This window comes from Salmo trutta, chromosome 27 (genome assembly GCF_901001165.1).
Source record: "Salmo trutta chromosome 27, fSalTru1.1, whole genome shotgun sequence".
Taxonomy (NCBI): domain Eukaryota; kingdom Metazoa; phylum Chordata; class Actinopteri; order Salmoniformes; family Salmonidae; genus Salmo; species Salmo trutta.
In genome coordinates, this window is record NC_042983.1 from 17,816,888 (window position 1) to 17,830,420 (window position 13,533).

The 13,533-nt window shown below is 41.6% G+C and overlaps 1 protein-coding gene across 3 annotated transcripts in view; it reads left to right on the top strand.

Annotated features, from left to right (window-relative positions):
• Positions 1–3,903, top strand: part of LOC115164487 (rabphilin-3A-like) — a 59,010-nt gene extending 55,107 nt beyond the window's left edge. For all 3 annotated transcript variants that reach the window (XM_029717019.1, XM_029717020.1, XM_029717021.1), the window contains exon 19: positions 45–3,903. In XM_029717019.1, the coding sequence (XP_029572879.1) occupies positions 45–175 (131 nt within the window). In that variant the 3' untranslated portion in view covers positions 176–3,903. The remainder of the gene's footprint in view (positions 1–44) is intronic.
• The last annotated feature ends 9,630 nt before the right edge of the window (positions 3,904–13,533 follow it).

A 13,533-nucleotide genomic window follows, 5' to 3' on the forward strand; every position in this document is an offset into this window, starting at 1 on the left:
CCAGCCCTCTCACCCTCCTCTCCCTCCCTGTTGGTCTGCTGTAGGTGGGTGCCAGCTGGGCATCACAGCCAAAGGGGAGCGGCTGAAGCACTGGTATGAGTGCCTGAAGAACAAGGACAAGAAGATAGAGCGCTGGCACACCCTGTTGAATGAGAATCCTGTCAACAGCAACTAACCCCTATTAGAATGAGCAAAGTCATCTCCCTCAACACTCAGCCCCCTCTCCTTTCTCACATTACCCTCTCTAACCTCCCTCCACACCTTTAATATTGGACTAACCAGTAGTCTTCCTGTCTGGCTGTCTGCATTCTTTCTTTAATATTGGACTAACCAGTAGTCTTCCTGTCTGGCTGTCTGCATTCTTTCTTTAATATTGGACTAACCAGTAGTCTTCCTGTCTGGCTGTCTGCATTCTTTCTTTAATATTGGACTAACCAGTAGTCTTCCTGTCTGGCTGTCTGCATTCTTTCTTTAATATTGGACTAACCAGTAGTCTTCCTGTCTGGCTGTCTGCATTCTTTCTTTAATATTGGACTAACCAGTAGTCTTCCTGTCTGGCTGTCTGCATTCTTTCTTTAATATTGGACTAACCAGTAGTCTTCCTGTCTGGCTGTCTGCATTCTTTCTTTAATATTGGACTAACCAGTAGTCTTCCTGTCTGGCTGTCTGCATTCTTTCTTTAATATTGGACTAACCAGTAGTCTTCCTGTCTGGCTGTCTGCATTCTTTCTTTAATATTGGACTAACCAGTAGTCTTCCTGTCTGGCTGTCTGCATTCTTTCTTTAATATTGGACTAACCAGTAGTCTTCCTGTCTGGCTGTCTGCATTCTTTCTTTAATATTGGACTAACCAGTAGTCTTCCTGTCTGGCTGTCTGCATTCTTTCTTTAATATTGGACTAACCAGTAGTCTTCCTGTCTGGCTGTCTGCATTCTTTCTTTAATATTGGACTAACCAGTAGTCTTCCTGTCTGGCTGTCTGCATTCTTTCTTTAATATTGGACTAACCAGTAGTCTTCCTGTCTGGCTGTCTGCATTCTTTCTTTAATATTGGACTAACCAGTAGTCTTCCTGTCTGGCTGTCTGCATTCTTTCTTTAATATTGGACTAACCAGTAGTCTTCCTGTCTGGCTGTCTGCATTCTTTCTTTAATATTGGACTAACCAGTAGTCTTCCTGTCTGGCTGTCTGCATTCTTTCTTTAATATTGGACTAACCAGTAGTCTTCCTGTCTGGCTGTCTGCATTCTTTCTTTAATATTGGACTAACCAGTAGTCTTCCTGTCTGGCTGTCTGCATTCTTTCTTTAATATTGGACTAACCAGTAGTCTTCCTGTCTGGCTGTCTGCATTCTTTCTTTAATATTGGACTAACCAGTAGTCTTCCTGTCTGGCTGTCTGCATTCTTTCTTTAATATTGGACTAACCAGTAGTCTTCCTGTCTGGCTGTCTGCATTCTTTCTTTAATATTGGACTAACCAGTAGTCTTCCTGTCTGGCTGTCTGCATTCTTTCTTTAATATTGGACTAACCAGTAGTCTTCCTGTCTGGCTGTCTGCATTCTTTCCTGGCCTCAACCCAACCCGCCACATGCACCTTTCCCATCCTCCCCGTTGTCCCAGATGTGATATTCCCATCTCATGTCTCTCCCCCTGTACTCAGACTTATCTGGAAAGACTCCTCCAGAGGCAAAACATGGTATACTTTAAAATCATCCTTCAAAAACAACTTAGGGATTCAACAATTTAAGGCAAAAAAATACATAAATGAATACCTTTGAAGATAATAAAAACAACAGCTTGACATTGCATTATACAGTTGCATTGAGATAATCATGGCAGTTGATGATGTTATATACTGAACTTGACACATCCTAAAGAAAACCAATTTTGAAATGCACTAGCACAAAAGATGTTGAAGCAATATGTTATGGAATTCTATGTGGGATTACAGCTGCAGCACCCATTGAACTATGAAGTTCATTAGACTGGCAGGTTGTAATCCTTGATTTCTGGTAAAATGACATCATGCAGTATTATTACCACTTGTATGAGCATGCAACACCACATGAAAACACACAGAGGACCCACAGCTGCCCTCTGAACTATTTCAAATGTTCCTAAAATCACATGTTTATTTAATGATATCTAATGAATATTATGGCATTCTCATGAAGGTTTATGTGTTGCAGAATTTCTGAAGTTAAAGGTAAAAAATAATCTGGACTATGGGAATGATTCACAAAACACTTGACTGACATTTAGTTTGGAGAGAATATTTATTATTTTTTAATATATTACATACTAAATAGGAAATTCAAAGCATATTTCTTTTATTTCAGTATCAGTTTAAATATTTTTGAATGATAGCACTCCTATTAGATGAAACTGTGCTCACTTTCTGCCAAGTGTTCACTTTGTCCTTATTTGAGTCATGTTTATAGAGGTAGTGGGAACATGTTACATTTTTGATGAGAATGTTTACACTGAAAAGTTGAAAATCTGGTTCAGTTCTTTGTTTACGGTGAAGGAAGAGAGGAGACAGGAAAACATTATTTCCCTGGCTAGTAATGAGAAGTATACTATGACAGGTGTGGTCTAAATGAATGTTTACTGAGGTTTTTTACTGACTGACATTTTTACATTGAATGCACATGATCAGATTTTTCACTGACACTTAAAGCCTGCTCCACCTCAGTCACATGAAATAAGACAACATGAGTAAGGCTATGTCATAAATAAATGTGCTGCTTGCATGCACTGTGCTCGTGACCCTTGTGTTTTCTGTGGCTGGAGCAGTCACACAACCCAACCCGCCCCTCCCCGCAATGCATCCCCCTTTACCCACTCTGGCCGCCTCCATTCGTGCGTCATCCTTTTTTGCTGCACCAATCACTCAAAGTTTTGGCGGGTGGCTGTTGACCAATTAGCGTAATTCAAGGAAAGCACATCTTATACCATGGAATGACCTCAATTTATACAGCTGTTTGCAAGTTTCTCAAAAAAACCTATGCATGAGAGATCTTGTGGTTCATGATATATATATTGACTTAAGAAACAAATGATATTGTAATTTGATGATTTGTCTCTACCCCTTAACATTGGTCCAAATGCTTTTTTAAAACACTGAAGTCCACAGCAACATACATTTATTTATGCAGCATGAATATCAGGACTATTATTGTTATCATTAGGCTAACAATGGATACATTCATTGATGTACCAGGCTACTTTAGACCCTCTTCGGAGCATCCTCAGCTTGGTAATGTGACAGGGATGAGAGCAAAAGCTAGGACCCTGTACACAGAGCTCAGATAACGCTTAGAGGGCTGATTATTGTGCGTAAACAGTCAAGCACATTAACAAATGGATCTCACCGACCAGTTCCTGAAGGTAGAAGATTCAAGGAGATTAATCTCATCCTTAGAGTGATGCATTTTCACCAAGTGCTCTGTCTCTTCCTTTGATGGGTAAAAACAGGGGCTCCCACAGTCATGAGAGCCTCTGTCTGAACTGTATTGTCTTGCTGTCCACCAGTAGCCACAATTTCAACATTATTTTGTTGCGTATGCACTTGGTTTTCACTGGTTCTACTATGGTACTATTGTAGCCTACCTGTTCTGTTTTGTGACCAGTTTACTGGTCTTTAATCTTAATTAGTTTCTATTCACTTTTCCAGATAGTAAGTATCGCTAAACCTAAAGAGGAAACAACTGTTCTCTGTTTTGTTCTGCTTACTCTATTTAAATGAATTGTTTGTTGGTTTTATTTATGTAAATTGTAAATAAGTAGTGCATGGACTTGAGAGAAACAAAATATAAGTATCTGTGTATGTTGCATGTAAAGATTTTACAAGGAGTTAGGTTTACACAGATCAATAAAAGCTAGGTCAGACTTGTGAGATCATTATCTTGTGTACCGTCTATGATCTTTGTAGGGAGATATTTAAAAATGTTTTGTGTGGTTTTGATGCTACATGTTGCGTTGTGCCTAAGAATATTCCATTGGGCATATACCACACCTCCTCGGTCCTTATTGCTTAAAAATACACTAAGTGTATTAAACATTAAGAACGCCTGCTCTTTCCATGACATAGACTGACCAGGTGAAAGCTATGATCCCTTATTGATGTCACTTGTTAAATCAACTTCAAATCAGTCTAGATGAAGGGGAGAAGACAGGTTAAAGAAGGATTTTTAGGCCTTGAGACATGGATTGTGTATGTGTGCCATTCAATTCAAATCAAATCTAACTTTATTTGTCACATGCGCCGAATACAACAGGTGTTTCACCTTACAGTGAAATGCTTACTTACAAGCCCTTAACCAACAATGCAGTTAAGAAAAATACCTGCTAAGTAAAAAAAACATAAAAAACAAATACAAATTTAAAAAATTGATAAGTAGTAAATAAGAAATAAAAGAAACAAATATTTAAAGAGCAGCAGTAAAATAACAATAGCGAGGCTACCGGTACAGAGTCAATGTGCAGGGGCACCGGTCAGCTGAGGTAATTGAGGTAATATGTAAATGTAGGTAGAGTTAAAGTGACTATGCATAGATAATAAACTGAGGGTAGCAGCAGCGTAAAAGGGGTGGGGGGGTAATGCAATAGCCATTTGATTAGCTGTTCAGGAGTCTTTTGGCTTGGGGGTAGAAGCTGTTTAGAAGCCTCTTAGACCTGGACTTGGTGCTCCTGTACCGCTTGCCGTGCGGTAGCAGAGAGAACAGTCTATGGCTAGGGTGGCTGGAGTCTTTGACAATTTTTAGGGTGTTCCTCTGACACGGCCTGGTATAGAGGTCCTGGATGGCAGGAAGCTTGGCCCCAGTGATGTACTGGGCTGTTCGCACTACCCTCTGTAGTGCCTTGTGGTCGGAGGCCGAGCAGTTGCCATACCAGGCGTGATGCAACCAGTCAGCTCTCCATGGTGCATTTGTAGAACTTCTTGAGGATCTGAGGACCCATGCCAAATCTTTTCAGTCTCCTGAGGGTGAATAGGTTTTGTCGTGCCCTCTTCACGACTGTCTTGGTGTGTTTGGACAATGTTAGTTTGTTGGTGATGTGGACACCAAGGAACTTGAAGCTCTCAACCTGCTCCACTACAGCCCCGTCAATGTTAATGGGGGCCTGTTCGGCCCTCCTTTTCCTATTGTCCACGATCATCTCCTCTGTCTTACTCACATTGATGGAGAGGTTTTGGCACCACACTGCCAGGTCTCTGACCTCCTCCCTATAGGCTGTCTCATCGTTGTCGGTGATCAGGCCTACCACTGTTGTGTCGTCAGCAAACTTAATTATGGTGTTGGAGTCGTGCCTGGCCATGCAGTCATGAGTGAACAGGGAGTACAGGAGGGGACTGAGCACGCACCACCGAGGGGCCCCCGTGTTGAGGATCAGCGTGGCGGATGTGTTGTTTCCTACCCTTACCACCTGGGGGCGGCCCATCAGGATGTCCAGGATCCAGTTGCAGAGGGAGGTGTTTAGTCCCAGGATCCATAGCTTAGTGATGAGCATTGAGGGCACTATGGTGTTGAACACTGAGCTGTAGTCAATGAATAGCATTCTCACATAGGTGTTCCATTTGTCCAGGTGTGAAAAGCCAGTGTGGAGTGAAATAGAGATTGCATCATCTGTGGATCTGTTGGGGCGGTATGCAAATTGGAGTGGGTCTAGGGTTTCTGGGATAATGGTATTGATGTGAGCCATTCATAGAGTGAATCTGAAAAACAAAATAGTATCTCTGAACGGGGTACAGTAGTAGTAGGTGCCATGCTCACCGGTGAGTGTGTCAAGAACTGCAACGCTGCTTTTTTTTTCAACGCACAGTTTCCTGTGTATATCAAGAATGGTCCACCACCCAAAGGACATCCAGCCAACTTGACACAGCTGGGGGATACATTGGAGTCAACATGGGCCAGCATCCCTGTGGAACGCTTTTGACACCTTGTAGAGTCCATGTCCCAACGAATTGAGGCTGTTCTGAGGGCAAAAGGGGTTGCAACTTAATGTTAACAAGGTGTTCCTAATGTTTGTGTCGGTCATGATTCCTCTCATACACAGAGAAAATATAATGTTCCTTATTTCTTAAATGGTTCTTCATCAGCTATTAAAGGTCAATTCCACCACTTTTCAACCTAATTTTCACCATCTCCATCTGTAGTCCCGTGTGGCTCAGTTAGTAGAGCATGGTGTAGAGCATGGTGTTTGCAACACCAGGGTTGTGGGTTTGATTCCCACAGGGGACCAGTACGGAGAAAGAAAAAAAAAGATATTTTTTTTTTAATGAAATGTATGCATTGACTACTGTAAGTCGCTCTGGATAAGAGCGTCTGCTAAATGACTAAAATGTAATCTCCAGCTCAATACCAGCGTCTACATGTTAAAACGGCACATTTCTAGGTTTTGTAGAAAAATAATTAAGTTAAAAGTTCCTCCCAATAACGTCATCAAAAGTTGAAACATTTTACAAACAGTGATTTTAAACACTATAGATTCGCGGTGACGTGGGGAGCACATCACCCTCCGTCTGGCTAGAAACTCGATGCAGGTTATTGTTGTAGATTATTGTCCTGCTGAAAGGTGAATTCCTTTGTCTGTGGTAAAGCAGACTGAAGCAGGTTATGCTCTAGGATTTTGCCTGTGCTTAGCCCTATCCCATTTCTTTTTATCCTGTAAAACTCCCCAGTATTTGCCAATGTCGAGCATACCCAGATGGTGATGCAGCCACCACCATGCTTGAAAATAAGGAGGCAGTTACTTGGTGATGTGTTGTTTTGGATTTTACCCAAACATGTTTATTTGCAATATTACTTTAGTGCCTTGTTGTGTAAAAAAATGCATGTTTTGTATATTTGTGATCTTCTTTTCACTCATTTAGGTCATTATTGTGGAGTCACTATAATGTTGTTGATCCATCCTCAGTTCTCCCATTACAGCCATTGAACTCTGTAGCTGTTTTAAAATAACCAATGGCCTCGTGGTAACATCCCTCAGCAGTTCCATTCCTGTCCTGCAACTCAGTTCAGAAGGACAACTGTATCTTTGAGGTGTCTGGGTGGTTTAATATATAATGCACAGCATAATTATTAACTAGACCATGCTTAAAATATATAAAATGTCTCATTTCTTATCATTAATGCACTTTTTAATGAGGCTTTCAAAAACCTCCCTGGTCTTTGTTGTTGAATCTGTATTGAAATTCAATACTTGACTGAGGGACCTTACAGATGTTGTCTGTATGGGTTAGTCATTTAGAAATTATATCAACCCCTATTATTTCAGAGTGAGCATGTAACTTTTTACGTGCTTTATTAAGCCAGATTTTTCTCCTGAACTACACTATAATGTGTATATGAACGTATGTAGACGCCCCTTCAAACTAGTGGATTCAGCTATTTCAGCCACAACCGTTGCTTACAGGTGTATAAAATCAAGCACACAGCCATGCAATCTCCAAAGACAAACATTGGCAGTAGAATGGCCTTACTGAAGAGCTCAGTGACTTTCAACATGGCACCGTCATAGGATGCCACCTTTCTAACAAGTCAGTTCATCAAATGAATGAACAGCCTGGACAACTGTACGTGCTGTTATTGTGAAGTGGAAACATCTAGGAGCAACAATGAGCTGCAAAGTGTTAGACCACACAAGCTCACAGAACGGGAGCGCCTCGGTTGCAACACTTACTACCAAGTTCCAAACTGCCTCTGGAAGCAACATCAGCACAATAACTGTTCGTCGGGAGCTTCATAAAATGGGTTTCCATGGACCAGCAGCCGCACACAAGCCTAAGATCACCATGCGCAATGCCAAGCGTCGGCTGGAGTGGTGTAAAGCTCACCGGCATTGGACTCTGGAGCGGTGGAAACGTGTTCTCTGGAGTGATGAATCCCACTTCACCATCTGGCAGTTCGACGGACAAATCTGGGGTTGGCGGATGCCAGGAGTACGCTACCTGCCCGAAGGCATAGTGCCAATTATAAAGTTTGGTGGAGGAGGAATAATGGTCTGGGACGATTCTAGACGATTCTGTGCTTCCAACTTTGTGGCAACAGTTTGGCGAAGGCCCTTTCCTGTTTCATCATGACAATGCCCCTGTGCACAAAGCAAGGTCCATACAGAAATTATTTGTTGAGATCTTTGTAGAAGAACTTGACTGGCCTGCACAGAGCCTAAATTGGAGCGCAGACTGTGAGCCAGGCTTAATCGCCCAACATCAATGCCCAACCTCACTAACGCGCTTGTGGCTGAATGGAAGCAAGTCCCCGCAGCAATGTTCCAACATCTAGTATAAAGCCTTCCCAGAAGAGTGGAGGCTGTTACAGCAGCAAAGGGGGACCAACTAGATATTAATGCTCATAATTTTGGAATGAGATGTTCGACGAGCAAGTGTCCAACAACGTTGAATTGACGTCTGTGCCCAGTGGGCAGGCTTCTCTGATTTCTCCAACCGGCAGCAATTTCGTTTATTGACTTTATTCAAAACTACCAGGTAAAGCAAGTACATGCAACAGGGTTGGTTATGTTTCTACTTGACACTGCATAAATACAGTGCATTCGGAAAGTATTCAGACCCTGTGACTTTTTCCAAAATCTTTTAACTAGGCAAGTCAGTTAGGAACAAATTCTTACTTACAATGACAGCCTACCCTGGCCAAACCCAGACGACGATGGCCAATTGTGCTCTGCCCTATGGGACTCCCAATCATGGCCGGATGTAATACAGCCTGGATTCAAACCAGGTACTGTAGTGACGGCTCTTGCACTGAGATACAGTGCCTTAGACCGCTGTGCCACTTGGGAGCCGGCTGCTACGTTACAGCCTTATTCTAAAATGGATTTAATCATTTTTTCCCCCTCATCAATCTACATGCAATAACCCATAATGACAAAGTAAAAAACGGTTTGCTTTGTCATGAACCTTCACCCCAGTCTGAGGTCCTGAGCTCTCTGGAGACAGTTTTCATCAAGGATCTCGCTGTACTTTGCTCCATTCCTCTTTCCCGACTAGTCTCCCAATCCCTGCCACAGAAAACCTTCCCCACAGCATGATGCTGCCACCACCATGCTTCACCGTAGGGATGGTGCCAGGTTTCCTCCAGATGTGACGCTTGGCATTCAGGCCAAAGAGTTCAATTTTGGTTTCATCAGACCAGAGAATATTGTTTCTCATGGTCTGAGAGTCTTTAGGTGCATTTTGGCAAACTCCAAGCAGTCTGTCATGTGTCTTTTACTGAGGACTGGGTTCTGTTTGACCACTCCACCATAAAGGCCTGATTGGTGGAGGGCTGCAGAGATGTTTGTCCTTCTGGAATGTTCTTCCATCTCCACAGAGGAACTCTGGAGCTCTGTCAGAGTGACCATCGGGTTCATGACCACCTCCCTGACCAAAGCCCTTCTCCCCCGATTGCTCAATACTAGGAAAAGTATTGGTGGAGGCCACTGTGTTCTTGGGGACCTTCAATGCTGCAGACATTTTTTGATACCCTTCCCCAGATCTGTGCCCCGACACAATCCTGTCTCGGAAATCTACGGACAATTCCTTAGACCTCATGGCTTGGTTTTTGCTCTAAAATGCACTGTCAACTGTGGGACCTTATATAGAAAGGGGTGTGCCTTTCCAAATCATGTCCAATCAATTGAATTTACCACAGGTGGACTCCAATCAAGTTGTAGAAACATCTCAAGGATTATCAATGGAAAAAGGATGCACCTGAGCTCAATTTCGAGTCTCATAGCAAAGCGTCTGAGTACCTACGTAAATAAGGTATCTGTTTTTTATTTTTATACATGTGCATAAATGTCCTAAAACCTGTTTTTGCTTTGTCATTATGCGGTATTGTGTGTAGATTGACGATGAAAAACATACATTTAATACATTTTAGAATAAGGCTGTAAGGTAACAAAATGTGGAAAAGGGGTCTGAATACTTTCCGAATGCACTGTATGTATTCGATGTTTATGTATTCCTATTTGTTGGTTGATTTTACATATCAATAAGGTGTTATGCCATTGGTCATGCTTGCAGATGGGGGAGATCAAACATAAATTCTTCCCAGTCTGATATTGACATGGAAGCGTTAGGTCATGTTTTAAAATACTGTATTCTATTTTCATATTTATAATGTGTACGAGTTCACTATGTACATGTCCTGATGTGTGTATACAGTGCTTTGCAAAAGTATTCATCTCCCTTGGCGTTTTTCCTATTTTGTTGCATTACAACCTGTAATTTAAATTGATTTTTATTTGGATTTCATATAATGGACATACAAAATTCAAAAGGCACTCACACATCTGAGCAATCTTGTTGCAGGTGCATGGCAACAGTTGAAACAGGATGAAGGAAAAAAGGAAAAAAGGAAACCGCACACTGCTCTTGATAGTATCACTGATATTTAATAAGCTTACGTATCGGCCTAACGGCCTTCGTCAGAGCTTTTGTGAATTTTCTGAAAACAGCCCCACTATGTAGATCTAGCCCCACCCATATAATGGACATACACAAAACAGTCCAACTTGGTGAAGTTACAAAAATAACTTGTTTAAAAAAATTATAAAAAATAAAAACAAATGGAAAAGCAGTGCGTGCATATGTATTCACCCCCTTTGCTATGAAGCCCCTAAATAAGATCTGGTGCAACCAATTACCTTCAGAAGTCTCATAATTTGTTAAATAAAGTCCACCTGTGTGCAATCTAAGTGTCACATGATCTCAGTACATATACACCTGTTCTGAAAGACCCCAGAGTCTGCAACACCACTAAGCAAGGGGCACCACCAAGCAAGCGGCACCATGAAGACCAAGGAGCTCTCCAAACAGGTCAGGGACAAAGTTGTGGAGAAGTACAGATCAGGGTTGGGTTATAAAAAAATATCCGAAACTTTGAACATGCCACAGAGCACCATTAAATCCATTATTAAAAAAATGGAAAGAATATGGCACCACAACAAACCTGCCGAGAGAGGGCCGCCCACCAAAACTCACAGACCAGGCAAGGAGGGCATTAATCAGAGAGGCAACAAAGAGACCAAAGATAACCAGCTGCAAAGCTCCACATCGGAGATTGGAGTATCTGTCCATAGGACCACTTTAAGCCGTACACTCCACCGAGCTGGGCTTTATGTTAGAGTGGCCAGAAAAAAAGCCATTGCTTAAAGAAAAAAATAAGAAAACACGTTTGTGGGAGACTCCCCAAATATATGGAAGATGGTACTCTGGTCAGATGAGACTAAATCTGAGCTTTTTGGCCATCAAAGAAAATGCTGTCTGGCACAAACCCAACACCTCACATCACCCCGAGAACACCATCCCCACAGTGAAGCATGGTGGTGGCAGCATCATGCTGTGGGGATGTTTTTCATTGGCAGGGACTGGGAAACTGGTCAGAATTTAAGGAATGATGGATGGCGCTAAATACAGGGAAATCCTTGAGGGAAACCTGCTTCAGTCTTCCAGAGATTTGAGACTAGGACGGACGGACGGACGGATGGGGGGGGGAGATGGTGAATAGTTATGCACGCTCAAGTTCTGTTTTTTGTCTTATTTCTTTCACAATAAAACATATTTTGCATCTTCAAAGTGGTAGGCATGTTGTGTAAATCAAATGATACAACCCCCCCAAAAAATCCATTTTAATTCCAGTTTGTAAGGCAACAAAATAGGAAAAATGCCAATGGGGGTGAATACTTTCGCAAGCCACTGTATACAGTACCAGTCAAAAGTTTGGACACACCTACTCATTCAAGGATTTTTTACTATTTTCTACATTGTAGAATAATAGTGAAGACATCAAAACTATGAAATAACACATATGGAATCATGTAGTAACCAAAAAAGTGTTAAACAAATAAAAATATATTTAATCTCTTAACTTTATTCCTTTGATATCAGCATTGTTCCTTGTTATTTGAGATAAGAGTTCAATGCTTATGGCAAACAGGAGTGGCGAGAGAAGGAAACCTTGCCTACATCCTTGTTCCAGCTGGATAGACTGACAGAAGCTCTGACTATGCCTTGTGTGGCAGAGTATAATGAGTATAATGACTGAATCCATTTAATTACATTTTTCAAATGTTCGGAAGAGGCCTTTTCAGCATCCAGTGCCAATGCCATGCGTGGCACTAGTTGGGGAATGGAGTGGGACATAATGTTAAGCAATCTACGTATGTTGTCAGGTTGGTGACGACCAGGAATGAAACCTATTTGGTCTGTATGTATTATTGTTGTAATCACTGCCTCCAAACGTTTAGCCAATATGGAGGTTGAGATTTTACAGAAGTGCAATTGGCCTGTATGAGGCGCATTCTGTGGATCTTTAAGTGCTTTGTAGATGACAGATATAATCACCTCCTTCCAGCACAGCGGGAGCTCCCCCTTCTGGAGAGCATGGGAATAGGCCCTCTCCAACAGTGGGCTAATGAGGTCAATACAAGTTTTATAAAACTAATTTGAGTAGCTGTCTGATCCAGGACTTTTATTATTATTCAATCTCTTAAGTGTCCTCAATCTTTTCCCTTGTTATGGGAACATCAATGTTTTCTGAGGCAGCTTGATCTATTTTGGGTAAATTAATGGAATCCAAATAGGGATCAATTCTGTTCACATCCCCACATGTCTGTGTTAGAGTACAATATCTTACAGAACTTAGCAAAGGCATCAGATATTTATTTTGATTTGTACAGAAAGAGTTCTTCTTAATTAGTGCTTTTAATTTTCTGTACAATTGTCAACCCAGACTGTTTCCTGAGTTGAGATGCCAGAAGTCAACTGGCTCTACTCCCATGATCATAGTATCTGTGTTAAAAATCGTAAGTTTCTTTCTACGTTCTCTCTCAGCAATCCATCTAGTACTCTCTTCGCCTCATTTAGCTGTGTTAGATTTTCAGCTATCGCCACCTGTGATTGTTCTAGACCTTCAATTTTCTTCTCAAGTCCTAAACATTTGGTCACCAGCTTTTTCAAGGTTGAAGAAAAAGAAATAATTTTACCCATCAATATCCCCTTAGATGCCTCCCATAGGGTTGTAGGAGAAATCTCTGCTGTATCATTGAATTCAAGGAATTTCATAAACTCTGTCCTGATGTAGTCTTGGAAGCCAGTGTCCCCTACCAATGAGGTGTTGAGCCTCCAGCGATTTGCCGAGGTATTCCTTTCTATGTCCAACATTATAGAGACTGGGGCATGGTTACTGAGAGTTATACTATGAATCTTACAGTCCAGATCCCTATGGGATTTGTTTTTAGATACCAAAAATCTTTAGTTTTACTCAAGTATGACAATTGGGTACTTTTTCCACCACTGGTAATACAAAATAATGTTTGGATCTGCTGCTCTGCTAAGTAGCTAGCTAAAGTGTAGTCAGTGGCTAGCTAAGCCATTGAAAGCGGACCTTAGAAGTTCAAAACTTTATTCAATTCATTTCAATACAGCAGATGATTTCATCATGGATTGGGCACAGGTCTCTGATCACGCTGGTCAGTAGTTGACAGTGTAGGCTAGAGATGATGTGCAGGAGCTTCTTGCAGGAATTAGTCTTG